The sequence below is a fragment of the Eptesicus fuscus genome, chromosome 25, assembly GCF_027574615.1.
Source record: "Eptesicus fuscus isolate TK198812 chromosome 25, DD_ASM_mEF_20220401, whole genome shotgun sequence".
NCBI lineage: Eukaryota > Metazoa > Chordata > Mammalia > Chiroptera > Vespertilionidae > Eptesicus > Eptesicus fuscus.
The window spans coordinates 875746-901952 of record NC_072497.1 but is presented as its reverse complement, the minus strand read 5'-3'; the positions used below and the strand labels follow the sequence as shown (position 1 = coordinate 901952).

The following is a 26207-nucleotide window of genomic DNA, read 5'->3' as shown; positions in this document are numbered from 1 at the left end:
AATGAGCCATGACTGGTGTGGCTCAGTGGATAGAGCGTCGGCCTGGGGACTGAAGGGTCCCAGGTTCGATTCCGGTCAAGGGCATGTACCTTGGTTGCAGGCACATCCCCAGTAGGAGGTGTGCAGGAGGCAGCTGATCGATGTTTCTTTCTCATCGATGTTTCTAACTCTCTATCCCTCTCCCTTCTTCTCTGTAAAAAATCAATAAAATATATTTTTAAAAAATAAAAATAAAAACATTAAAATGGCCGAAACCGGTTTGGCTCAGTGGGTAGAGCGTCAGCCTGCGGACTGGATTCGATTCCGGTCAAGGGCATGTACATTGGTTGCGGGCACATCCCCGGTGGGGGGTGTGCAGGAGGCAGCTGGTCAATGTTTCTCTCTCATCGATGTTTCTAGCTCTCTATCCCTCTCCCTTCCTCTCTGTAAAAAATCAATAAAAATATATTAAAAAAACAAAACAAAAAAAACATTAAAATGAAAAACCACCTCCCAGGAGAATGCTGATCATATCCGTGTCCTGGGGTTACCATAAACTGGCTTACACAGCATGTTTGTTGTCCGGAGGGCCTTGAGGAAGAATCTGTTCCGTGCCTCCCCCGTCTCCACCTCCCCCCGCCCCCACTCAGCCTCTAGAAGTTTCCTGGCAATCTCCACCGTTTCGTTTCTCGGCTTGTATAAGCACCACGCCATCCCTGCCTTCGTCTTCACATGGCGTTCTCCTGTGTGTGTCTGTCTCCGAATTTCCCCTTTTCGTGGAGACACCAGTCAGGCTGGATTAAGAGCCCATTCTACTCCAGCACGACCAGACATCCCATCCACAACAACCTTATTTCCAAATAAGGCCACAGCCCAGCCTGGGTGACTCAGTGGCTGAGCCTCGACCTGTGAACCAGGAGGTCATGTTCCATTCTCGGTCAGGCCACAGACCTGGGTGGCGGGCTCCTTCCCCAGTGTGGGGCGTGCAGGAGGCAGCCGATCAGTGATTCTCTCATCATGGATGTTTCGATCTCTCTCTCTCCCTCTCCCTTCCTCTCTGTAAAAAAAAAAAAAAAATAATATATAAAAATATATATATATATATATATATATATTTAAAAACACATAAACACTGAGTGGCCAGATTATTATGATCTCTGAACACATAATAATCTGGCCACTCAGTGTGTGTGTGTGTGTGTGTGTGTGTGTGTGTGTGTGTGTGTGTATATGTATATATATATACACACACACACATATTAGAGGCCCAGTGTATGAATTTGTGCATGGGTGGGGTCCGGCCAGCCTGGCCAGGGGGAGGGGACATGGGTGGTTGGCCGGCCTGCCTGCTGGTCGAACTCCTGGTCGAGGGGACAATGTGCATATTAGCCTTTTATTCTATAGGATAGACACCGAGTGGCCAGATTATTATGCATTCAGAGATCATCATCATCTGGCCACTCAGTGTATATATATGTTTTTATTGATTTTGGAGAGGAAGGGAGAGGGAGAGAGAATTAGAAACATCGATGAGAGAGAAACATAGATCAGCTGCCTCCTGCACACCCCCCCACTGGGTTTGTGCCCGCAACCAAGGTAGATGCCCTTGACCGGAATCGAACCCGGGACCCTTCAGTCCACAGGCCAATGCTCCATCCACTGAGCCACACCTGTTAGGGTTATATATATATATATATATATATATATATATATATATATATATATATTTAAAGCTTCTACTTCACCTCCCATCACCTATTGATTAAGTACCCCTCTGTAATAAAAAGGGTATTTAGAGACCTTCATTTCTTTCTCTTTTTTTAAATATATTTTTATTGATCTTTTACAGAGAGGAAGGGAGAGGGATAGAGAGTTAGAAACATCAATGAGAGAGAAACATCCATCAGCTGCCTCCTGCACACTCCCCACTGGGGATGTGCCCGAAACCCAGGTACGTGGCCTTGACCAGAATTGAACCTGGGACCCTTCAGTCCGAAGGCCCACGCTCTATCCACTGAGCCACACCAGTTAGGGTGAGAGCTTCATTTTTTATGCTGAAAATTTCCATGTGTTCCTTCCAAAGTCTGAACTTGTGTCATGAAGTGATAATAATCATATATGGTCATTGTGGGGGATGTCTGAGAATTGCGGGGACTGATGGAAAAAATGTAATCCCAGCCAGTGTGGCTGAGCGATTGTCAACCCAGGAACCAACTGGTTTGATTGCCATGGGTTCGATTCCCGGTCAGGGCACATGCCTGGGTTGCAGGCTTGATCCCCACTGTGGGGCATGCAGGAGGCAGCCGATCCATGACATTCCTCTCTCATCGATGATTCTATTTTTCTATGCCTCTCCTTTTCTTTCTTTCTCTCTAAAAATCAATAAAAGATATTTTTTAAAAAAAGAAAGTAGCCGAAACCGGTTTGGCTCAATGGATAGAGCGTCGGTCTGCGGACTGAAGGGTCCCAGGTTCGATTCCGGTCAAGGGCATGTACATTGGCTGCGGGCACATCCCTGGTGGGGGGTGTGCAGGAGGCAGCTGGTCGATGATTCTCTCTCATCGATGTTTCTAGCTCTCTATCCCTCTCCCTTCCTCTCTGTAAAAAATCAATAAAATATTTAAAAAAAAAAAAAAAAAAAAAGAAAGTAGTGCCCTGACTGGTGTGGCTCAGTGGATAGAGCGTCGGCCTGGGGGACTGAAGGGTCTTGGGTTCGATTCCGGTCAAGGGCATGTACCTTGGTTGCAGGCACATCCCCAGTAGGAGGTGTGCAGGAGGCAGCTGATCAATGTTTCTCTCTCATCATGGATGTTTCTACCTCTCTATCCCTCTTCCTTTCTGTAAAAAAATCAATAAAATATATTTAAAAAAATAAAAAATAATTTTAAAAAAGAATCTACTGCCCTAACCGGCTTGGCTCAGTGGATAGAGCGTCGGCCTGTGGACTGAAGGGTCCCAGGTTCGGTTCAGGTCAAGGCCATGTACCTTGGTTGCGGGCACATCCCCAGTAGAGGGTGTGCAGGAGGCAGCTGATTGATGTTTCTCTCTCATCGATGTTTCTGACTCTCTATCCCTCTCCCTTCCTCTCTGTAAAAAATCAATAAAATATACACTGACTGGCCAGATTATTATGATCTCTGAACGCATATACACACACTGAGTGGCCAGATTATTATGCATTCAGAGATCATAATACATAATAATCTGGCCTCTCAGTGTATATATCTAATATATTAGAGGCCCGGTGCATGAATTCGTGCATGGGTGGGGTCCGGCCAGCCTGGCCAGGGGGAGGGGACATGGGCGGTTGGCCGGCCTGCCTGCTGGTCGAACTCCTGGTCGAGGGGACAATCTGCATTTTAGCCTTTTATGATATAGGATCTACACAAAGTGGCCAGATGATTATGCGTTCAGAGATCATCATCGTCTGGCCACACAGTGTATATTTTTTAAAAAGGAAATATTTAAGACAGAGAATTTGCAGATAAAAGCAAAGGTTCGCCCTGAGAAACTGAGTTACGTTAGGAAAATCTCATTATTTGCTTGGAGGTCTGTTTGGAGACTAAACTGGCCGAAGGAGAACTTTTCCGCTTGAATAACTCATTTAGGGAAAAACAAAATTTAAAAACTCCCACGGGTCTGTTCACAGGAGCGACCTGATTAGGGAATGACTAAAAGCAACCGCACGGAGGTTTGAAGACAGCCCTGGAATACTCGCTAGCCCCTGCCACAGGCATGGAAAGGAATTTATACACAAAATAAACAAAAAATAAATAAATAAAGGAATTCACAGAAACGCACTTAATCTGCATAGTACACCCGGGAGGCACAGCTGATCTAACTCCAAAGGAATCTTGAACGTGGCATGGCCTTCAGCTTAAAAAACACCGCATTTCACACGTTGGGACAGAAGTGACCTCAGCAATATCTGCGAACCCCACAGTTTCAGGAAAGGGCCTGCCTTCGGACCTCTGGCTTCAATAGGCCACGCCCTCACCGATATTTTCCTTGTTTGTTTTTAAATTTTTTTTCCCCCTAACCAATATTTTTCTACACCGGATAACCTTTGGGTATCCCTTTCTAATTAATTAATTAATTAGTTTGTTTGCTTTAACCTTTGCGTATTTCTATTTATTTATTTTTTCTGGATGTATTTATGTCTTTATTTAAACCTTTGCCTATTCCTTTCTATTTAATTAATTAGCTTGTTTGTTTGTTTTAACCTTTGCGTATTTCTATGCATTTATTTTTTATGTATTTATTTATTTAAACCTTTGGGTATTCCTTTCTAGTTAATTAATTAGTTTGTTTGTTTTAACCTTTGCGTATTTCTATGCATTTATTTTTTATGTATTTATTTATTTAAACCTTTGGGTATTCCTTTCTAGTTAATTAATTAGTTTGTTTGTTTTAACCTTTGCGTATTTCTATGCATTTATTTTTTATGTATTTATTTATTTAAACCTTTGGGTATTCCTTTCTTATTAATTAATTAGTTTGCTTGCTTTAACCTTTGTGTATTTCTATTTTTTTCTGTATGTATTTATGTCTTTATTTAAACCTTTGCCTATTCCTTTCTATTTAATTAATTAGCTTGTTTTAACCTTTGCGTATTTCTATGCATTTATTTTTTATGTATTTATTTATTTAAACCTTTGCGTATTCCTTTCTATTTAATTAATTAGCTTGTTTGGCCTTTGCGTATTTTTATGTATTTATTTTTTATGTATGTATGTATTTATTTATTTATTTAAACCTTTGCGTATTTCTTTCTATTTAATTAATGAATTAATTAGTTTGTTGTAACCTTTGCGTATATCTATGTATTTATTCTTTTATGTATTTATGTATTTACTTATTTATTTTACCCTTTGCGTATTTCCAAGATGAGCTGCTCTCTCGTTTCCTGGGTTCCCGCTCCACCAGTTGCTTCCGTCTTCATCGTGTTTTACTTTTTATGTCTTGAATGGTTGGAAAAGAAGAAACCCCGGATGAGGTCTGAGATCGAACTGGGGAAGGAAAAGAAGGGAAAAGAAAAAAAAGAGAAAGAAAAAAAAAGTTCTCCAACCGCCCAACGTGGGGCTCGAACCCACGACCCTGGGATTAAGAGTCCCATGCTCTACCGACTGAGCTAGCCGGGCGGGCGGCAGCTCCGCTTCCCTCTCAGTCTCTTCAAAGGATCGCGGCTCACTTCCTCTGAGACTGACTTCTTTTGGTCTTAGTTTTTCTTTGTTGTAGGTTGTTTTTCTTGGTTTTTGTTGTTGTTTTCACCATTTTGGGGGAGGTCAAGTTGTTTGTTTTTTTTTACTTCTCAGTCTTATGCCACGTATTTTTTATTTTTTTCATATTTTATTTTATTTATTTTTAATTTATTTATTAAGGTGTTACATATGTGTCCTTATTCCCCCATTACCCTCCCCCATCCCTCCTTATGCCCCGTTTTTTTAATTTATTTTTTTCATATATTTTATTTATTTTTTAAATTTATTTATTGATTAACGTGTTACAGATGTGTCCTTATTCCCCCATTACCCCCCCCCAGCCCCCCCTTATGCTCCGTTTTGCGCGCACAAACGCTCTTTCGTCAACCCCCCCCAGCGGCCCCCTTGCGGTGGTCCCGGACCCCAGGATGCAATCGGGGGTAGCGGTGGTGGGGGCTGGGGGGATGTAGGGGAAGGGGATCCCGGGCAGTAAAGTCCGTCCTCGGTCCACAGAAGCCCCGAATCCGGAGCCCCCCTGCCCCGCTGGCCCCCCTGCCCGTGTGGTTTTGAGGTTCTTGGGGTTGCCCGAGGGCCCCGCGGGGGTTCCACTCAGCCCTCCCCGGTTGTCCCCGCAATAGAAGATTATTCAAAAGCGAAAAGCAGGCTCTGACTCCCAGGGTCACCCACAAAACTGAAAGGAAAGACATGGACCCTGCAGACTGCTAGCTTGCACCTGGGGGGTGGGGAGGACAGTCTCTCCCCAGGAACCCCAAAATTCCAGCTTTATTCTCATTTTCTCGAATTCCTTTCCTTTGGTGCCCAACTCCCCCCCCACCCCACCCCCCAAAAGAGTCCCAGCGGATGAGGGAGGGGAATGAAAACAAAAAAACAGGGAGGATTAGGAAAAAGCAGACTTTTTTTTTTTAAGATTTGTTGTTGCCCTAACCGGTGTGGCTCAGTGGATAGAGCCTCCGCCTGTGGACAGAAGGGTCCCAGGTTCGATTCCGGTCAAGGGCATGTACCTTGGTTGCGGGCACAATCGGTATTTCTGACTCTCTGTCCCTCTCCAAAAAGTCAATAAAACATATTCTAAAAAAGAGAAGTGACTTTTGCTAGACTTAAAAGAGGCAGCGGGCCATAATAACCAGACTCAATAGGCAATCCTGGGCTGGATACTGTTCTGAGCAACCCAGTTATAAAAAAAAGACTTTGGGGCCTGGCCAGTGTGGCTCAGTGGTTGAGCGTCAGCCTGTGAACCAGGAGGTCAGGGTTCGATTCCCGGTCAGGTGCACATGCCCGGGTTGCAGACTCGATCCCCAGTAGGGGGCGTATAGGAGGCAGCCGATCCATGATTCTCTCTCATGATGGATGTTTCTATGTCTCTCTCTCTCCCTCTCCCTTCCTCTCTGAAATCAATAAAAATGTTATTTTAAAAAAATAAAATTAGGCTTATAGACAATGACACAGAGTGAGTGACAGGCAGAGTGAGTGACAGGCCCTGAGGCCGGAGGAAGGTGGGGGTGGGTTGGAGGGTGGGCAGGTTTCCAGGGGAGAAGGAGAGGGTCACCTTCCTGTCACGTACCAGCTGTGTGTCCTGGGGCTAATCCAGTCACCATGCCCACCGGTAAAGGAAGATCATGATAACCCGAGATAAAGGCGTCCTGGGAGATTCACCCACGTGATGAGGGAAAGCTCTCAGCGCCACCTGCTTGGATCCTTCCTGCCTCTCCTCCTCCTCCTCCTTCTTCTTATTACTAGAGGCCCAGTGCATGAAATTTGTGCAGGGGGGGGGGGCGCTGTCCCTCATTCCGGCCTGCACTCTCTCCAATCCGGGACCCCTCGGGGGATGTCTGACTGCCGGTTTAGGCCCTGCAGGATCGGGCCTAAACCGGCAGTCGGACATCCCTCTCACAATCTTGCTGGCTCCTAACTGCTCACCTGCCTGCCTGCCTGATTGCCCCTAACCACTCTCCCCTGCCAGCCTGATTGCCCCTAACTACTCTCTCCTGCCGGCCTGATCGCCCCTAACTGCTCTTCCCAGTTGGCCTGATCACTCCTAACTGCTCTCCCCTGCAGGCTTGATTGCTCCTAACTGCTCTCCCCTGCTAGCCTGATCCCCCCTAACCACCTCTGCCTCGGCCCCCACCACTGTGGCTTTGTCCCAAAGGATGTCCTGTCTAATTAGCATATCACCCTTTTATTAGTATAGATGTATTATTTTAACCTTCACTCGAGGATATCTTTCTATTGATTTTTAGAGAGAGTGAAAGAGAGAGGGAGAGACAGAGAGAAACATCGATGTGAGAGAAACATATCGATGCATTGCCTCCTGCATGCGCCCTGACCAGGACCCGGGCTGGGGAGGAGCCTGCAACCGAGGTACATGCCCTTGAGTGGAGTTGAACCTGGGACCCTTCAGTCCCCAGGCTGATGCTCTACCCACTGAGCCACACCGGCCAGGGCTTCTTCTTATTATTTTAATATTTTTTATTGATTTTAGAGAGGAAGGGAGAGAGAAACATCTATGATGAGATAGAATCATGGATCGGCTGCCTCCCGCACACCCCCCACTAGGGATGGAGCCCGCAACCTAGGCATGTGCCCTTGACCAGAATCGAACCTGGGACCCTTCAGTCTGCAGGCTGACACTCTATCCACTGAGCCAAACTGGCCAGGGCATCAGATAAAAATTTTAACAAACATATTTTCATTGATTTCAGAGAGGAAAGGAGAGGGAGAGAGAAATAGAAATATCCAAGCCCACAACCCAGGCATGTGCCCTGATGGGGAATCGAACTGTGACCTCCTGGTTCATAGGTCTTTGCTCAACTACTGAGCCACACTGGCCGGGCTCAGATTAACTTTTCTTTCAGGATGATGGCAGCTGGGTCCCCCCATTATACACTTTGATTACTCCCCACCCCTTTTTTTAAAAATATTTTTATTGATTTCAGAGAAAAAGGCAGAGGAAGAGAGAGATAGAAACATCAATGATGACAGAGAATTATTGATTGGCTGCCTCCTGCACATTGGACCGAGCCCACAACCCAGGCATGTGCCCCCAACTGGAATAGAATCTGGGACCCTTGAGTCTGCAGGCCAACGCTCTATCCACTGAGCTAAACTGGCTAGGGCAGCTTGCTCCCCTGGCATCTAGGAAGTAACCTGTGCTAGTTCACCCCTGTGTGAGTATCCAGTTCCTCCCCAGCTATTGATTGAAAGGGTCAACCAGTGGATAATCCTCACTTATTAGGGATACTAGAGGCCTGGTGCAGGAAATTGGTGCACGGGGGGGTGTTCCTCAGCCTGACCTGCACCCTCTCCAACCTGGGAGCCCTCAGGGGATGCCCTACTGACGGCTTAGGCCTGCTCCCCGTGGTTCTCTGCTCTCTGCAGGGCCTGCCTGCTCCACACCGCGGGGACCGCCAAGCAGAACGTGCTGGGAGCTGCCTGCAGACCCAGCTTCCCTGCTCCTGGGTCGCATGGTGACGGCCAAGCAGGCCTCTTTGCACTATGCTATCAGTCTCCACGGAGGGGGTGAGGTTAATTTGCATACTCACTCCTGATTGGCTGGCGGGCGTTGTGAAGGTATGGTCAATTTGCATCTTTCTCTTTTATTAGTGTAGAACCATGGATCGGCTGCCTCCTGCACGCTCCACACTGGGGATCGAGCCCACAACCCTGGCCTGTGCCCTGACCAGGAATCGAACCCTGACCTCCTGGTTCATCGGTCCCTGCACAACCTCTGAGACACATTGGCCGGACCCGAGGCTGCCTCTGTATAACTCACCTTGAGTTTCTGTCTCGTGGAGCTGGCCCAAGGGCTACTGCGGGAATTTCAACAGCACCCACTGCCTGTCCCCAGGGATGTGGGTCCCTCGGCAGGGACAAGTGTTTGAGCCCAGGGGTCGTTTCTCCTCAGTGGTTTGGCTTACCTGGCCTTATGGGGACCTCCCTGCCCCCCCCCCATGCCTGCAGGGACACTGCTGTGGCTGGAGTGGGTCACGCACCTTGCATCCTGGGGCAGGCAGCCTCCCCTTCACCTCCGAGTGACTGTGACTGTCCTCACCCCCAGGCCACACTCATTCAGTGGCCAGTTGGGGCCCATCGGGGGATTCCTCTGTGGAATCCCTCACCTTTGACCCTGGTGATCTCGCCTCTGCTTCTCCCTGCACAGACCTGCTGCAGGTCCCCCGTGGCTCACCTGGAGTTGTTCCCCTTCCCTGGGGGGAGGGGAGGTCTAGCACGTACCCAGCTCAGCCTGGTGTGGCTCAGCGGTTAAGGGGTCAACCCAGGAACCAAGAGGTCACAGGTCACAGGTTCGATTCCTGGTCAGGGCTACATGCCCAGGTGGTGGGCTTGATCCCAGTGACCTCCTGGTTCATAGGTCAATGCTCAACCACTGAGCCACGCTGGCCCGGCTCTTTCTCTCTCTCTCTCTCTCTTTTTTAAATAAGTTTGATTCCTTTTTTTTTTTTTAATAGATTTCAGAGAGGGAGGAAGAGGGAGAGAGAGAGAGAGAAGCATCCATGATGAGAGAGAATCACGGATCGGCTGCCTCCCACACGCCCCCCACCGGGGATGGAGCCCACAACCCCGGCATGTGCCCTGACCGGGAATCGAACCTGGGACCCTTCAGTCCTCAGGCCGACACTCTATCCACTGAGCCACACCAGCTAGGGAGCTCTTTCCTCTCTTGTCCCAGAACCCGGGCACTGGGCACCACTGCCCTCCATCAGTCAGCACGGCCAGACCCACTCCCAAGAGAGAATCGGCAACAAGTGGGGTTCTCTGGCCCGTGGGCAGAGAAGAGGAAATTGAACTGCTAATCTGATAGAAACTTGTACAAAATTAGCCCTGGCCGGTGTGGCTCAGTGGATAGAGTGTCGGCCTGCGGACTGAAGGGTCCCGGGTTCGATTCCGGTCAAGGGCATGTACCTTGGTTGCGGGCACATCCCCAGGAGGGGTTGTGCAGGAGGCAGCTGATGGATGTTTCTAACTCTCTACCCCTCTCCCTCCTCTCTGTAAAAAATCAATAAAATATATTAACAAAAAATAGGAAGTTGCACAAAATGAGCCCATACGCCCAGTGGGCCCTGGGGCCTAGGGATTTTCCTCCGTCTGATGAGAGTCACTGAGTGTCAGTCAGGCGACCTGGGTTCTACTCTCTGTGCCCCGGCCCACTGACAGCAGCTGTGTGATATCGGGCACATGACTTGCCCTCTCTGGTCTCGGCTTCCTCACCGGTAAAAGGGTCGGCAAGGCCTCTGTCATCCCACACGCAGCGAGTCCTGTCTTCATTCATTCACGGGTGACGTGTGGGCGCCCCACCCCAGGGTCTCTTCTCCCCTCAGCAGTCAGAAGGTGAGTCACAAAATACTCTCTCCTGCCCCACCGGCGTGGCTCGGTGGTTGAGCGCCGACCTAGGAACCAGGAGGTCCGATTCCTGGTCAAGGGCACAGGCCCGGATTGCAGGCTGGATCCCCAGTAGGGGGTGTGCAGGAGACAGCTGATCCATGATTCTCTCTCATCATGGATGTTTCTTTCTTTCTTTTTTATTTACATTCTTTATTGTTGAAAGTATTACATATATCTCCTTTTTCCCTCGTTGGCCTCTCTCCTGCTGCTCCTCCCCGCCCCTCCACCCCCAGCACCTGTGCCTGCCCCCCTGGTGTCTGTATCCATGGGTTATGCTCATTTGCATGCATACAAGTCCTTTATGCCCCCCTCGCCTCCCCCTCCGATCCTCTCCCCCTCCCCTCCGCTCCCTCTCCCCTTCCCCCTCCCCCACCTTTCCTCAGAGGCTGGATGGTATGTTCAATGCTTCTCTGTTCTCTGGATCTGTTTTTATTCATTATTTTATTTTATTTATTTATTTTTTAAATATATTTTTATTGATTTCAGGGAGGAAGGGAGAGGGAGAGAGAGATGGAAACATCCATGATGAGAGAGAATCATTGACTGGCTGCCTCCTGCACGCCCCCGACTGGGGATCGAGCCCCCAACCTGGGCATGGTGCCCTTGACCGGAATCGAACCCGGGACCTTACAGTCCACAGGCCGACGCTCTATCCACTGAGCCAAACCAGCCAGGGCTGTTCATCAGTTTATGTTGTTCATTATATTCCACAAATGAGTGAGATCGTGTGGTATTTATCTTCCTCCGACTGGCTTATGTCGCTCAGCACAATGCTCTCCAGGGCCCTCCATGCTGTTGCGAATGGTAAGAGTTCCTTCTTTTTCATAGCAGCGTAGTATGCGGTTGTATAGATGGACCACAGTTTTTAATCCACTCATCCGCTGATGGGCACCTAGGCTGTTTCCAAATCTTAGTTGTAAATTGTGCTGCTTCATTGCTGATGTTTCTCTCTCCCTCTCCCTTCCTCTCTGAAATCAATATAATATATATATATATTAAATATACTTTATTGATTTTAGAGAGGAAGCGAGAGGGAAAGAGAGATTAAAACATCAATGATGAGAGAGAATCATGGATTGGCTGCCTCCTGCATGCCCCCTCCTGGGGATCAAGCCTGCAACCCAGGCAAGTGCCCTTGGCTGGAATCGAACCTGGGACCCTTCAGTCCACAGGCTGACGCTCTATCCATTAAGCCAAACCAGCCAGGGCAATAAAAATATATATTTTAAAAAAATCCTCGTTCTGACTGGTGTGGCTCAGTGGATAGAGCTTCGGCCTGCAGACTGAAGGGTCCCAGGTTCGATTCCAGCCAGGGGCATGTACCTTGGTTGCGGGCACATCCCCAGTAGGGGGCGTGCAGGAGGCAGCTGATGGATGTTTCTCTCTCATGGATGTTTCTAACTCTCTATCCCTGTCCCTTCCTCTCTGTAAAAAAATCAATAAAATATATATTTTTAAAAATGCTCACTCCTTACCTGACCAAGAGGCCTTGTCTGATCTGGCTCCTGGTCACCTCTCTGACCTCATCACCCCGACCCCACTCTGTGCTGGCCCACACACCTGGGCCTCTGCTGTCCCTCCACGGTGCTAAGCCTTGTGGGACTCCGCACGTGCCAGGCCCTCGGCTCGGAGGGCCTCCCCGCAAAATGTGCCTCGACGGACTCTTCCCCCACAGGGTCTCAGATGAAATGTCACCTCCTCCGAGAAGTCCTCCCTGACCACCCTGCCGACAGCCTCAAGCCACCCCCATCTCCTACTCATCACCGTAGGATTGAAAAACAGAACTTTGAAACGTAATATCCACATACACATGCCCACACGTCGTACGTCAGTGCACACCCATGTAACCGGCGCCCATATCAGGAAAACAGACCATGCCCGGCCCGCATGGTTCAGTGGTTGAGCGTCGATCCATGAACTGGAAGGTCACGGTTCTATTCCCGGTCCAGGCAAATGCCCGGATTGCGGGCTCGATCCCTGGTGTGGGGGGAGGGGGTGCAGGAGGCAGCCGATGGATGATTCTCTCTCATCATGGATGTTTCTATCTCTCCCTCTCCTTTCCTCTCTGAAATCAATAAAAACATATTAGAAAGAGAAAAGCAACAGACCATCAGCAGCCTCCTCAGAAACTCCTGTCTCTTTACTCCCTTCTCCTCCCAGCACACACCAGTTTTGTAATTACATACAAATGGAAACATGCGGTGCATGCACGTTAGTGGCTGGCGGCGTGGCGTATATCTGTGTGGGGTGGGAATTACTAGAGGGGCCACCTGTCCATGTTGGGGCCACTTGTCAGTGTGTTTTTTTTAAAATATATTTTATTGATTTTTTACAGAGAGGAAGGGAGAGGGACAGAGAGTTAGAAACATCGATGAGATAGAAACATCGATCAGCTGCCTCCTGCACACCCCCCACTGGGTGTGTGCCCGCAACCAAGGTACATGCCCTTGACCAGAACCCTTGACCAGAATCGAACCTGGGACCCTTGAGTCCGCAGGCTGACGCTCTATCCACTGAGCCACACCGGTCAGGGTAGTGTTTTTATTTTTAAAATACACTGAGTGGCCAGATTATGATGACCTCTGAACGCATAATAATCTGGCCACTCAGTGTGTGTATATATATATATATATATATATTAGAGGCCCGGTGCATGAATTCGTGCATGGGTGGGGTCCGGCCAGCCTGGCCAGGGGGAGGGGACATGGGTGGTTGGCCGGCCTGCCTGCTGGTTGAACTCCTGGTCGAGGGGACAGTTTGCATATTAGCCTTTTATTCTATAGGATATACACTGAGTGGCCAGATTATTATGTGTTCAGAGATCATTATCATCTGGCCACGCAGTGTATATCTTTATTGATTTCAGAGAGGAAGGGAGAGGGAGAGAGAGATAGAAACATCCATGATGAGAGAGAATCATGGATGGGCTGCCTCCTGCACGCCCCACACTGGGGACCGAGCCCGCCCTGACCGGGAATCGAACCCTGACCTCCTGGTTCCTAGGTCGACGCTCAACCACGGAGCCACACCGGCCCTGCCTGTCAGCGTCTTCCATAAGAGGGAGACCAGGATGAGGGCCAGGAGCCAGTGGCGACCATGGAAAGAGGGGGACCCCTAGAGCAGGGGAGTCCCTGGGGAGGCGAGAGGGGGCGACAGGACGCGGAGCCCTGGTGGAAAGCATTTGTGTCTGATTGCTGGAGGGAGGGCGGGTGCCTGCTCTGTTGCATCCAGAGGTTGGGGACCACCTGTGGCTGCCACGTAGGATGGATGCTGGGAGCAGGAGCGGGAGGTGCATGTAGCCAGATGTGGGGGCCTGAAGGGTCCCCATCCCTGGGCAGCAAGGCCAGCAGGCTGTCTGGGTCCCCCCTCCCCCAGGAGGAGGAAGTAGAAGGCGGCTGGGTAGGGGCCAGGGATGGACATGGGTGAAGCCAGGAGGGGCTGCTAGGTGGGCAGGAGAGGAAGGTGGCGGGACTGGAGGAGGAAGAAAAATTCAGGGAAGGGGGGCGCGGGAGAGCCGGCAGGGTCCCGCCTGGGAGTGGGGCATCTGATCCCCATATTTCAGAGGTGGGACTGTTGCGTCTGGCCCGGCCCAGGCCGCGGCCCTGATAGATAAGATGGGTGAAAGGCCACCACAGAGGAGGTCCAGGATCAGAGCGGCCATGTGCTCCCGGGTCCCCGGGGACCAGAAGGGCGTGGGGTGGAGCTTCCAGGAATGAAGGGAAGTGCATGGGACACTGGACAATGAGGAAGTCTGTGAGCCTCAGGCGGGCAGAGGCCGGGCAAAGGTCGGGGCGGCCCAGCTGACCACAGGGGTCCCTGGTCTGGAGGAATAAGAGGGGGATGGATGGTGCTCTCCGGTAGAGCAGGGGGTGTCCCTAACAGCAATGGAGGGGCTGGGCCAGCAGGAGCCCGGATGGTGGAGGGTCCCAGGCAGAGCCTGGCCTGGCCTGTGAGGGTTGGGGTTGGCCGGAGTCCAGGCTCCGGGAGGGGGCGGGGGGAACCCTTGCTGAGAGTCTGTGGGCGCAGGCTTAGTTCCAAGCAGACAGTCACTTGGAGGTGAGGAATGGGGGACCTCCCACGCATGGAAAAAGGGCTGATCACTGGAGAATGGGGTGGGGGGACGCCCTTTGTCTGGAGCTGGCCTTGAAGCAGAATCACCTTGGGACCCTGGGACCCCCTGCTGCGCCCCCCCCCCCCCCCCGCCCCCGTGTCCCTTTCCCAGGAGGGGCAGGCCCACCAAGGGCGCATGCACCCCAAGAGCGCCTCCTGCTGCACAGCTTGGGGACCCGGCGGGAATTCCGGAAATTCCAGATGCGTTTGGGGGGGTCTCCTAGCGCCCCACCCCGGACAGCCCGCCCAGCGCCACCGCCAGAGGGCGCGCTCGGTCCGGCGGGCGCGGGGATGTGAGCGGCCGAGCGCAGCCCCTGGAGCGGCGGGGAGGGAGGGACGCGGCGGCCCGAGCCGGGGCCGGGGCGGGGGCAGCTCCGCGGGGCGGGGCGGGGGCCGGCGGCCGCGCCCCTCCCTCCTCCCCCCTCCCTCCCACCTCCTTTCTTTCTTTTTCTTCCTTCTCTTCTCTCCTCCTTCAGTCTTTCGCCCCTTCTCCCTCCGAGGGCTTCTCGGAGCCTCCGAGGCGGCCAGGGGGCGGGCTCTGCGCCCTCTTTGTTGAGCGCGGGCCGAGTCCCCGGGCCGGACCGGGAGCCGCGAGCGCGGGGAAGCCGGGCTGGTCCGACCCGGAGCCGGGACCCGGCAGGAGCCGGCACCCACGGGCCAGGGAGCGCGCGGAGGGGCCCACGGAGAGGCAGGCATGCCCCGCCCGGGACCCCGCGCCCCCGGCCGCCTCGCGCCGCTGCGCCCCCTCCTCCTGCTGCTGTGCGCGCTGGCGCCCAGCGCCCCCCAAACCACACCAGGTGGGTGGCCGCCCTGCTTCCCCGCCGCCCCTCGCGCCTCCGCAGACCCCGCACCCTCCTCCTCCCCGGGGTGTGAGGCTCCGGGCTGGGGTCCGGGCGGGGGGAGTGGGGGGGGGCCCTGCAGATGCCGCCGCCGCCGCCGCCATCGGCCTTGCCCGTGGCCGGGAAGGAGTCCCTGTGCGCTTCGGGCGCCCGGGTCCCCACGGCTGGGGCGCAGCCGCGCGCGCCCTCCCGCGGCCCCTGGTCCGAGGGGCTGGAAGGAGCGCGGTGTGCGCGCCAAGGACCCGGTTTCTCACCTGCCTCCGTGGAGAGCGCGGGTGTGCCAAGCGGGCTGCGGGGCGCTGCGGGCCCCCCTCCACCCCGCCCCGGCCGCCCCGACTCAGATCTGCCCGGGGGCCCTGGGCGCGGGGTCCGGTCGCGCGCCGCCTGCACTTCCTGCCTCTCCCCCTTCCCCGAGGAGACTCTGCCCGGGGAGCTCTCGGCGCGCGCCCGCCCGGAGCAGCCGGCCTGGGGGTGTAGGAGCCGGGGGTGTGGGGGTTCCCTGCCTCCGCGCTCGGGCAGCTCCTGGTCTGATGGGGCCGGTGGGACACTGGGCGGGGAGAGCCGGGCTGGAGGCCGCCGGGGAGGTTTTGCAAGGAGGGGGCCTGAGATTGGGGGACTGGAGGAGACGATGAACTTGGGGGGAGGGGGGGGGGGCTCTGGATGAGGCCTGCGCCTGGTGGAGCGATTGTGGTTTGGGGAGCCGGTGAGGGGGGTCCCCGATGAGAGCAGCGCTGGAGCGAGTTTTGTGCGCGATGGAGAGGGCGCCAACGTCCCCCGGTTCTTTCTCACACCCGCCAAGCAGGTGGTGGGAGGTCCTTGGAGGGACGAGGGCACAGGTTCCAGGGGAGGGACCTGCGGGGTTCCCCGGGGGCTGCCCACAGGGTGGGATGGTGGAGCAGCAGGAATGTGGTTTCTGGGGGTTGGGGACGGGGAGTGGGGGGCTGCCCCTGAGCCTGAACTTGGGTCCGTGGCAGCTGTCGGAAGAATGGGGGGAGGGTGTCCCCTGGGATTAGAGCCTTCTCTGCTTCCGCTGCAGGCCTGACCCCACCCCCCCATCTAGGCGTGTGGCCACCCTCCTGTCTAGTGGGGGTCCTGGCATCTACCTCCCAGGGCGCCTGGGAGGGAGAAGGGACCGGTGGAATGACCTCCCTCGAGTGGCTGTTACTTTTATTAACCGGCCAGGCTGAGCCAGGAAGATTAGGGAGTCCTTGGTCAGTCCTGTCCCTGCCAGCTGCCATGTGAGGCTGGCGCCCCGCAGACACCCTGCCCGGTCTCATCTGCTCCCCCATCCAGAGGGGAGTGGCAGGATCTGGAATCCCCACGGAGAGGTGGCTGGGGGCCCTCCCCATTCCGCTCACACTCAGGGTCCCTTGAGGCGTCTGCCCACAGGATGCCACCGAGCCTGGCGCATGCACACCGAGCGTGCCTCCTGGGCTCACGTTTTGTTTTGTTTTGTTTCTGTTTTATAATCCTCACCCGCGGATATTTTTCCATTGGTTTTTATTATTATTTTTTTTAAAGGCAAGGCCCTTTTTTTAAAAAAAATATATATATTTCTTTATTGATTTCAGAGAGGAAGGGAGAAGGAGAGTGATTGAAACACCCAAGATGAGAGAGAATCATTGATCAGCTGCCTTCTGCACACCCCCCACTGGGGATGGAGCCTGCAACCCAGGCATGTGCCCCTGGCCGGAATCGAACCCGGTACCCTTCAGTCCGCAGGCCGGCGCTCTATCCACTGAGCCAAGCCAGCCAGGGCAAGGCCCTTCTTTTTTAAAATATATTTTTATTGATTTCATAGAGGAAGGGAGAGAGAGAAACATCAATGAGGAGAGAGAATCATTGATCCGCTGCCTCCTGCATGCACCACACTGGGGATCCAGCCCACAACCCCGGCACGTGCCCTTGACTGGAATCGAACCCGGGACCCTTCAGTCCACAGGCCGATGCTCTACCCACTGAACCACACCGGCCAGGGCTCCACTGATTAATTTTAGAGAATGGAAGGGCGGGGGAGATTCAGAGAGAGAAACATCAATAAGAGAGAGACACATATCCAGGAGTTGCCTCCTGCACATGCCCTGACCAGGCCTGGGGATGGAGCCTGCAGCCCAGGTATGTGCCCTTGACTGGAATCTAACCCAGGACCCTTCAGGCCACAGGCCGATTCTCTATCCACTGAGCCACACGGGCTAGGGCTTGGGCTCACTTTTTTTTTTAACATTTTATTGATTTTTACAGAGAGGAAGAGAGAGGGATAGAGAGTTAGAAACATCGATGAGAGAGAAACATCGATCAGTTGCCTCCTGCACACCCCCTACTGGGGATGTGCCCGCAACCAAGGTACATGCCCTTGACCGGAATCGAACCCGGGACCCTTCAGTCCGCAGGCCGACGCTCTATCCGCAGAGCCACACCAGTTAGGGCTCTCTTTATTTATTTATTTATTTTTAAAAATATTTTTATTGATTTCAGAGAGGGAGAGAGAAACATCCATGAGGAGAGAGAGTCACCCTGGGGATGGAGCCCACAACCCGGGCCTGTGACCTGACTGGGAACCAAACCCTGACCTGCTGGTTCCTAGGTCGATGCTCAACCACTGAGCCACGCGGGCGAGGCCCGAGGCTGCCTCTGTGTAACTCACCTTGAGTTTCTGTCGTGTGGAGCTGGCCCAAGGGCTACTGCGGGAATTTCAACAGCACCCACTGCCTGTCCCCAGGGACGTGGGTCCCTCGGCAGGGACACGTGTTTGAGCCCTGGGGGCCTTCTCCTCAGTGGTTTGGCTTACCCGGCCTTATGGGGACCTCCCTGCCCCCCCCCCTCCATGCCTGCAGGGACACTGCTGTGGCTGGAGTGGGTCACGCCCCTTGTGTCCTGCGGCGGGCGGCCTCCCCTTCACCTCCAAGTGACTGTGACTGTCCTCACCCCCAGGCCACACTCATTCAGTGGCCAGTTGGGGCCCATGGGGGATTCCTCTGTGGGAAGCCCTCATCTTTGACCCTGGTGATCACGCCTCTGCTTCTCCCTGCACAGACCTGCTGCAGGTCCCCCGTGGCTCACCTGGAGTTGTTCCCCTTCCCTGGGGGGGGGGGGGGGGGGCGGGCAGCTACCCGCAAGGCGCCCTGCTCATCCTCGTGGTTAAGCACATACTCAGCCCAGCCCAGCCGGTGTGGCTCAGCGGTTAAGGGTCAACCCAGGAGCCAAGAGGTCAGAGGTTCGATTCCCGGTCAGGGCACATGCCCAGATTGCAAGCTTGATCCCCAGTAGGGGGCGTGCAGGAGGCAGCCAATCCAGGATTCTCTCATCATGGATGTTTCTCTCTCTCTTTCCTTCTCCTTTCCTCTCTGAAATCAATTTTAAAAAAATCTATATTTAAATATTTATTAAAATATATTTTATTGATTAAAAATTTTTTTTTACAGAGAGGTATGGAGAGTTAGAAACATTGATGAGAGAGAAACATCGATCAGCTGCCTCCTGCACGCCCCCTACTGGGGATGTGCCCGCAACCAAGGCACATGCCCTTGACGGGAATCGAACCCGGGACCCTTCAGTCCGCAGGCCGGGGCTCTGTCCACTGGGCCACACCGGCCAGGGCCAGAGGTGGCTTTTTAAAGCTAACAAAGAATGTGCACGTGGACCCCTTGTCCACGCTGCAGTCAGAAGCGGGATGCTCTGATTGACAGGTGTGGCCCGCAGCACGTGGCCTGCACATGCCTCCGCCATGAGTCTGCTCACGTGACCGGGAGAGAGGGGGCGAGCCTTTCCCGCCCTCACGCTGCCCCACTCTGATCTCGCGAGATCCTGAGACCTCACGAGACAGGGCTCTCGGCCGCACCTGGTCCGCCTGCGCGCGCCTCGCCGCCGCTCTAGCCGCCACCGATGCTGTGGGAACTGCGGGCGCCTGTGACCAGGGTCCCACCCGCTCCCTTAGGGCGCGTCCTGCCGGGACTCAGCCCCCCGAGGGTCTGCTCGGAGCCCCTCACACAGAGCGGCCCTGCGCCCCTCAGGCCTCGGTTCCTCACGGGCCCGGAGTTGCCTCAGTCGAGGCCGCGTGCCAACTCGTGCGTGGACGGCCCGCATCCGCGTGAGGACCCCCCCACCGGTGAGTGAGCGCAGCTGCCTCCTGCACGCCCCCCACTGGGGATGTGTCGGCAACCAAGGTACATGCCCCTGGCCGGAATCGAACCCCGGACCCTTGAGTCTGGAGGCCGAAGCTCTATCCACTGAGCCACACCGGTCAGGGCACGTGCCCGGGTTGCGAGCTCGATCCCCAGTGGGGGGCGTGCAGGAGGCAGCCGATCCAGGATTCTCTCTCATCATGGATGTTTCTATCTCTCTCTCCCTCTCCCTTCCTCTCTGAAATCAATTTAAAAAAATCTATATTTAAATTTTTTTTTATTAAGCCATTAGGCAAAGGAATAACAGGTGTTTAAAGAAATAGCTACGTATCCTGTAGAAACTCTTGCTAATGTTCGATCGTGTGTAGCTCATGCTTGCCCTGTGCCACCCACTGCTCCACATGCCAGGCGTGTGTCTGAAATCAGTGACAGTGTATTAACCCTATGTAATAAATAGGATTATTTCCAAATGGCAGGAGCCTCCATGGACAGAAACAAGGCTGGCCAGGAGAGATTTTTCTAGAAACATGGGGCCCCGTGGCTCACCTCTTGTCTCCCCATTTTTGTCAGGGACACCCGGTCATGGGTTTGATTCCCAGTCAGGGCACATGCCTAGGTGTTTATTTATTTATTAACTAGAGGCCCGATGCACGAAATTTGTGCATGGCTAGGGCCCCTAGGCCTAGCGGGCGATCAGGGCTCATCTGTGGGGCAACTGGCAGGGCGATCTAGGGGGCCCTGCTGGTACCCGCCTTGGCCGGCCTGGCGCCGCCTGCTCGCCGGCCCCGCCCCCTGCCGCCACCGCTGGTCACCTTCCCCTGTGGGAGGCGACCAGCGGGGTGATGAGGGAAGGGCCACTGGCACCCTCCTTGGCTGGCCTGGGGCCTGCGGTCTGGCGGCAGCTCCTGTGTTGAGCGTCTGCCCCCTGGTGGTCAGTGCACGTCATAGCGACTGGTCGTTCCGCGGTTTGGTCGATTTGCATATTAGGCTTTTATTATATAGGATTGATATATTGTCATTGGTTTCAGAGAGGAAGGGAGAGGGAGAGAGAGAGAAACATCCATGATGAGAGAGAATCATGGATCGGCTGCTTCCTGCACGCCCCCTACTGGGGATTGAGCCCACAACCTGGGTATGTGCCCTGACTGGGAATCGAACCGTGACCTCCTGAGCCTTGCACGCCAGCCAGGCCACATGCCTAGGGTTTAGGTTCATCCCTCTGCCACTCTCCCTTCCTCTCTCTGAACATATCCTCGGGTGATGATTAAAAAAACAAACAGCCCTAACCGGTGTGACTCAGCAGATAGAGTGTCAGCCTGTGGACTGAAGGGTCCCAGCTTCGATTCCAGTCAAGGGCATGTGCCTTGGTTGTGGGCACATCCCCAGTGGAGGGTGTGCAGGAGGCAGCTGATCGATATTTCTCATCAATATTTCTGACTCTCTCCCTCTCCCTTCCTCTCTGTAAAAAATCAATAAAAAATATATACTTAAAAACAAACAAACAAAGACAAGAAAGAAAAAAAAAAAAAGAATTCCCTGAAGGTTTAGACCCCAGGCCCCGGATGTGCAGGGTCAGCCCTCTGGGCTCATGCTGAGCCCTCCAGGTGTTGCCGAAGGGTAGCCGGATGGATGTGGAATTCCCCTCCTTCCCTGAGGCTCCAGGTCAAGCCCAGGACTTCCTGGTCCTGTTTCCTGGAGGTGCTGATTCAGTGCCTCCGGGACAGGGGACAGCAATGTGCTTTTAAGGAGAAGTTCTTCCCGGAGGCGTCTGGAAACGCCTCGTCCTGCTGATCTCCTGAAGATCAGAGATGGGGGAGATATGCCCAGAGCCACACAGCAAGGCACCCCAGGCAGCCGGCTCCTGCACTTCCTTGAGAAAATATACCCGAAGGGCCCAGCTGGCGTGGCTCAGCGGTTGAGCATGGACGTGTGAACCAGGAGGTCAAGGTTCGATTCCCGGTCAGGGCACATGCCAGGGTGGCAGGCTTGATCCCCAGTAGGGGGCGTGCAGGAGGCATCGGATCAGTGATTCTCATCATTGAAGTTTCTATTTCTCCCTCTCCCTTCCTCTCTGAAATCAATGAAATATATACACACACACACACACACACACACACACACACATATATACATTAGAGGCCCGATGCATGAATTCGTGCACCAGTGGGGTCCCTCAGCCTGGCTTGCAGGATCGGGCCAGCTCTCTGACATTCCCCGAGGAGTCCCGGATTGTGAGAGGGTGCAGGCCAGGCTGAGGGACCCCCACCGGTGCATGATCGGGACCGGGGAGGGACGCAGGAGGTTGGCCAGCCGGGGAGGGACCGTGGGAGGGCTCCAGGGTGTGTCTGGCCCGTCTCGCTCAGTCCCGATTGGCCGGACCCCAGCAGTAAGCTAACTTACCGGTCGGAGCGTCTGCCTCCCTGGTAGTCAGTGCACGTCATAGCGAGCAGTTGAGCAGCCTTAGCATATTATTAGCATATCATGTTTTGATTCGTTGAATGGCTGACTGGATGACCGGACACTTAGCATATTAGGCTTTTATTATATAGGATACACACACACACACACACACACACACACACACACACACTAGAGGCCTGGTGCATGAAAATTCATGCATTGGAGTGGGGGTCCCTCAGCCCCGCCTGCTCCCTCTTACAGTCCAGGAGCCCTCAGGTGCGGGAGGCAACCCGGAGATCAGGGGAAGGTGATGCCACCATCACATCTCTGCTGCTGCCACTGCCGGCAGCGCAGGCCTCGGCTGGCCCTGGTTACCTGAGCCTCAGGCGGCCCTGGGCAGCTGGGCAGCTGCCATCTGAGGCTGGTCTGCACCTCAGGCCAGCCCTGGGCGGCTGGGGGGCTGAGGGCAGGTCTGGCCGCACCATGTGCCTGCCGCCTCCCCGGCTGGGCTGAAAGGACTGGAGGACTCTGGCAGGACTGAGAGGATTGGGTGCCGCCATATTTGTGATGGTGTGACGGTCAATTTGCATATTCACTCTTTATTAGGTACGAAACCTGAAGGCCTGGGCCTGGTGGGCAACGCAGGGCGTGGGGTCATCTCAGCAGGAGGCACTCCACTGGTGTGTCCAGGGCACTCGGCTCGAGGTCTAGCAGGTGGCTGGGCTGTAGTGAGATGAGAGAACAAGGCTTTTTGTTTTGTTTTTCAATATTTTTTTTCATTGATTTCAGAGAGGAAGGGAGAGGGAGAGAGAGAGAAACATCCATGATAAGAGAGACCATGGATGGACTGCCTCCTGTACGCCCCACACTGGGGATCGGGCCAGCAACCCGGGCATGTGCCCTGACCGGGAATCGAACCGTGACCTCCTGGTTCCTAGGTCGAAGCTCCACCACGGAGCCACGCCGGCCGGGCCGGGCCACAGGGGCGCTTTGAGCAGCGCAAGGCCAGGATCTGATGGTGTGAGGGGCGGAGGTCCCAGGTGGGCAGTAGTGGAAGCAGGAGACATGTGACCAAATGCCTGTAGCTGGAGGAGCAGAGCTGGGCGCGGGAGGCACAGGGGGGAGGTGGGCCCGCCCTCTGGTCCCTGATCGCCCGGTTCTCTCCCCACAGGGCCCACCACGGCCGCGAGCCCCGAGGAGGCGCGGGACATCGTGCACCCGGTGCGGGTGGACGCGGGGGGCGCCTTCCTGTCCTACGAGCTGTGGCCGCGCGCGCTGCGCAAGCGGGCCCTGTCGGCGGGCGGCGTGGCCTACGCCTTCTACCAGCTGCAGTTCCGCGGCCGCGACCTGCGCCTGCACCTGGGGGCCAGCCCGGACCTGCTGGCTCCCGGCTTCGTGAGCGAGACGCGCCGGCTCGGCGGCCTGGGGCGCGCGCGCATCCTCAGGCCCGCGCCGCCGGCCTGCCACCTGCAGGGCCAGGTGCAGAGCCCCGAGCAGGAGGGCGGCCTGGCGGCCATCAGCGCCTGCGACGGCCTGGTGAGTGCCCCGTCTCACCTCGGACTCACCTCCCCGGGCCTCAGGGATCCCGCCTGTGAAATGGGAATGAAAACGCAGGCCCTCCCGGCGTTCCCCAGGATTTGGGTTCCCAAACTTTGCTTGGAGCTGGAATCACCCGCAGGCCATGTCCAAATGGGGGATCCCATAGGTTAGGTCCGGGTGGGCTCTCAAACTTGCATTTTTTTAAAAAAACAACAACTATATATATATATGCTAGAGGCCCCATTCACGAAATCATCCAAGGGGTTCGGCCCTCGCAGCCATTGAAGCTTGCCTAGGCCCTGGCAGCCCCAGTGTCATCCGGAAGGATGCCTGGAAGGATGTCCGGAAAGTCGTTCGGCTGTCCGGTCTAATTAGCATATTATGATTTTATTTTATACTAGAGGCCCGGTGCACGAAATTCGTGCATGGGGGGGTCCCCCTCAGCCCAGCTTGCACCCTCTCCAATCTGGGACCGCTGGCTCCTAACTGCTCACCTGCCTGCTGGCCTGATCACCCCTAACGGGCCCCCTGCCGGCCTGGTTGCCCCCACTACCCCCCCCACCCCCTGCCAGCCTGGTTGCCCCACACAGCCTGCTGTTTGGTCGTGTGTCTGGTTGTTTAGGTCGTGACAGCCCCTGGCTTTTTATATATTAGGATACACACACACACCCTACCTAATAATAGACAAATATGCAAATTGACTATACCTCCGACACACCCACAAGCCACGCCCACCATCCCATCAGAGCGAGCATGAAAATTAACCCAAACCAAGATGGCTACAGCCACAGAGAGCAAGGTTTCCTAGGTAACAGAGGAAGCCAAGCTTTTCGCCTGCCCTAGCCAGGCCTAAGCCTCCACTCAAGCTACAAAGTTTTAATTATAGAAGGTGAACAAATTCAAACAAATGGCGGCAGAATGGAGCTTGAGAGAGCAGGCCAGGGTTGCCACCAGCAACAGGGGAAGCAAAGCTTTCCGCACACCCTGGCTGGGCCCACCCGCTTAAGGCAACAAAGTTTCGATTATAACCCCAACAGAAATGGCTGCCAGCCTCAGAGGGAGCCCCAGGCTTGGCTCCACTCCAGGCTACAAAGTTTCAATTGTAGAAGGAAAATAAATTCCAGATACCAGGGCCTCTGCTTGGGTTGCCAGGGGGCGTGGCCGGCCTGCAAACCACCACAGGCCCCTCGCTCAGGCCACCCCACGCCCCAAGGGAACCCCCACCTGATCCGGGACACCCTGCAGGGCAAACCAGCTGGCCCCCACCCCTGTACCAGGCCTCTATCCTATCTAATAAAAGAGTAATATGCAGGTTGATCATCACTGCAACACACAATATAGCTGCCCCCATGTGGTCAAAGATCCTGCCCCCATGTAGACACAAGATGGCCACCACAAGATGGCCAGCAGGAGAGGACAGTTGGGAGGCATCCGGCCTGCAATGGAGGGCAGTTGAGAAGGACCAGGCCTGCAAGGGAGGGCAGTTGGAGGTGATCAACCCTGCAGGAGAGGGCAGTTAGGGGTGACCAGGCCGGCAGAGGAGGGAAGTTGGGGGCAAACAGGCTGGCAGCAGAGTGGTTAGGGGGTGATCAGGCTGGCAGGCAGAAGCGGTTAGGGGCAATCAGGAAGGCAGGCAGGCGAGCAGTTGGGAGCCAGCAGTCCTGGATTGTGAGAGGGATGTCCAACTGCCCGTTTAGGCCTGAGAGTGGAAGGGAGAGGGAAAGACAGAGAGAAACATTGATGTGAGAGAAACACTTCGATTGGCTGCCTCGTGCACCCACCCCGACCAGGGCCCAGGCCAGATCCTTCGGTCCAAAGGCTGACGCTCTATCCACTGAGCCAAACTGGTTAGGTCTGGTTTTCGTTTGTATTTTTTAAAGTATATTTTTTTATTGATTTCAAAGAGGAAGGGGGAGGGAGAGAGAGAGAAACATCCATGATGAGACAGAATCCTGGATCGGTTGCCTCCTGCACGCCCCCTACTGGGAGTTGAGCCCGCAACCCAAGGATGTGCCCTTGGCCGGAATCGAACCCGGGACCCTTCAGTCCGCAGGCCGACGCTCTATCCACTGAGCCACACCAGCCAGGGCCCCTCTTCCTTTGGGTGTGAGTCTCCCTCAGGGGATAGGATGTCCCGTGGGCCGCGAGCATCCCCAGAGGAGGCCAGGGCCCCGGCTGCCGGGTCAGCCTGGCTGCCCGTGTGACCTTGAGCTCCTCTCCAGAAAGGTGTGTTCCGGCTCAACAACCAGGACTACTTCATCGAGCCCCTGCCAGGAGCCCCGGCCCAGCCCGGAAGCGCCCAGCCCCACGTGGTGTACCAGCGTCCATCTTCCCAGGGGCAGGCCGAGCAGGGCAGCCCCAGGACCGGTGGCACCTGCGGGGTACAAGGTAGGCTCCTGTGCCTCCACCTTCGGGGTGGGGGCTGCGCGGGGCACGGAGGTCCTTTTTTATGGATTCATTCATTCATTCATTCATTCATTTATTATTTTTTAAAAATATATATATTGTATTGATTTTTCACAGAGAGGAAGAGAGAGGGACAGAGAGTTAGAAACATCGATGAGAGAGAAACATCCATCAGCTGCCTCCTGCACAACCCC

At 54.5% G+C, this 26207-nt stretch overlaps 1 protein-coding gene and 1 non-coding gene across 2 annotated transcripts in view; one reads left to right on the top strand and one right to left on the bottom strand.

Annotated features, from left to right (window-relative positions):
• Window positions 1-5047: 5047 nt before the first annotated feature.
• On the bottom strand, window positions 5048-5120 carry TRNAK-CUU (transfer RNA lysine (anticodon CUU)). The gene has a single exon. It is a non-coding gene; the product is annotated as a tRNA-Lys (tRNA).
• Window positions 5121-15402: 10282 nt separating this feature from the next.
• ADAMTS7 (ADAM metallopeptidase with thrombospondin type 1 motif 7) overlaps window positions 15403-26207 on the top strand; it is a 46478-nt gene continuing 35673 nt past the window's right edge. Inside the window, exons 1-3 of the mRNA XM_054713414.1 lie at window positions 15403-15505; window positions 23240-23604; window positions 25830-25995. Of these exons, the coding sequence (XP_054569389.1) occupies window positions 15403-15505; window positions 23240-23604; window positions 25830-25995 (634 nt within the window). The remainder of the gene's footprint in view (window positions 15506-23239; window positions 23605-25829; window positions 25996-26207) is intronic.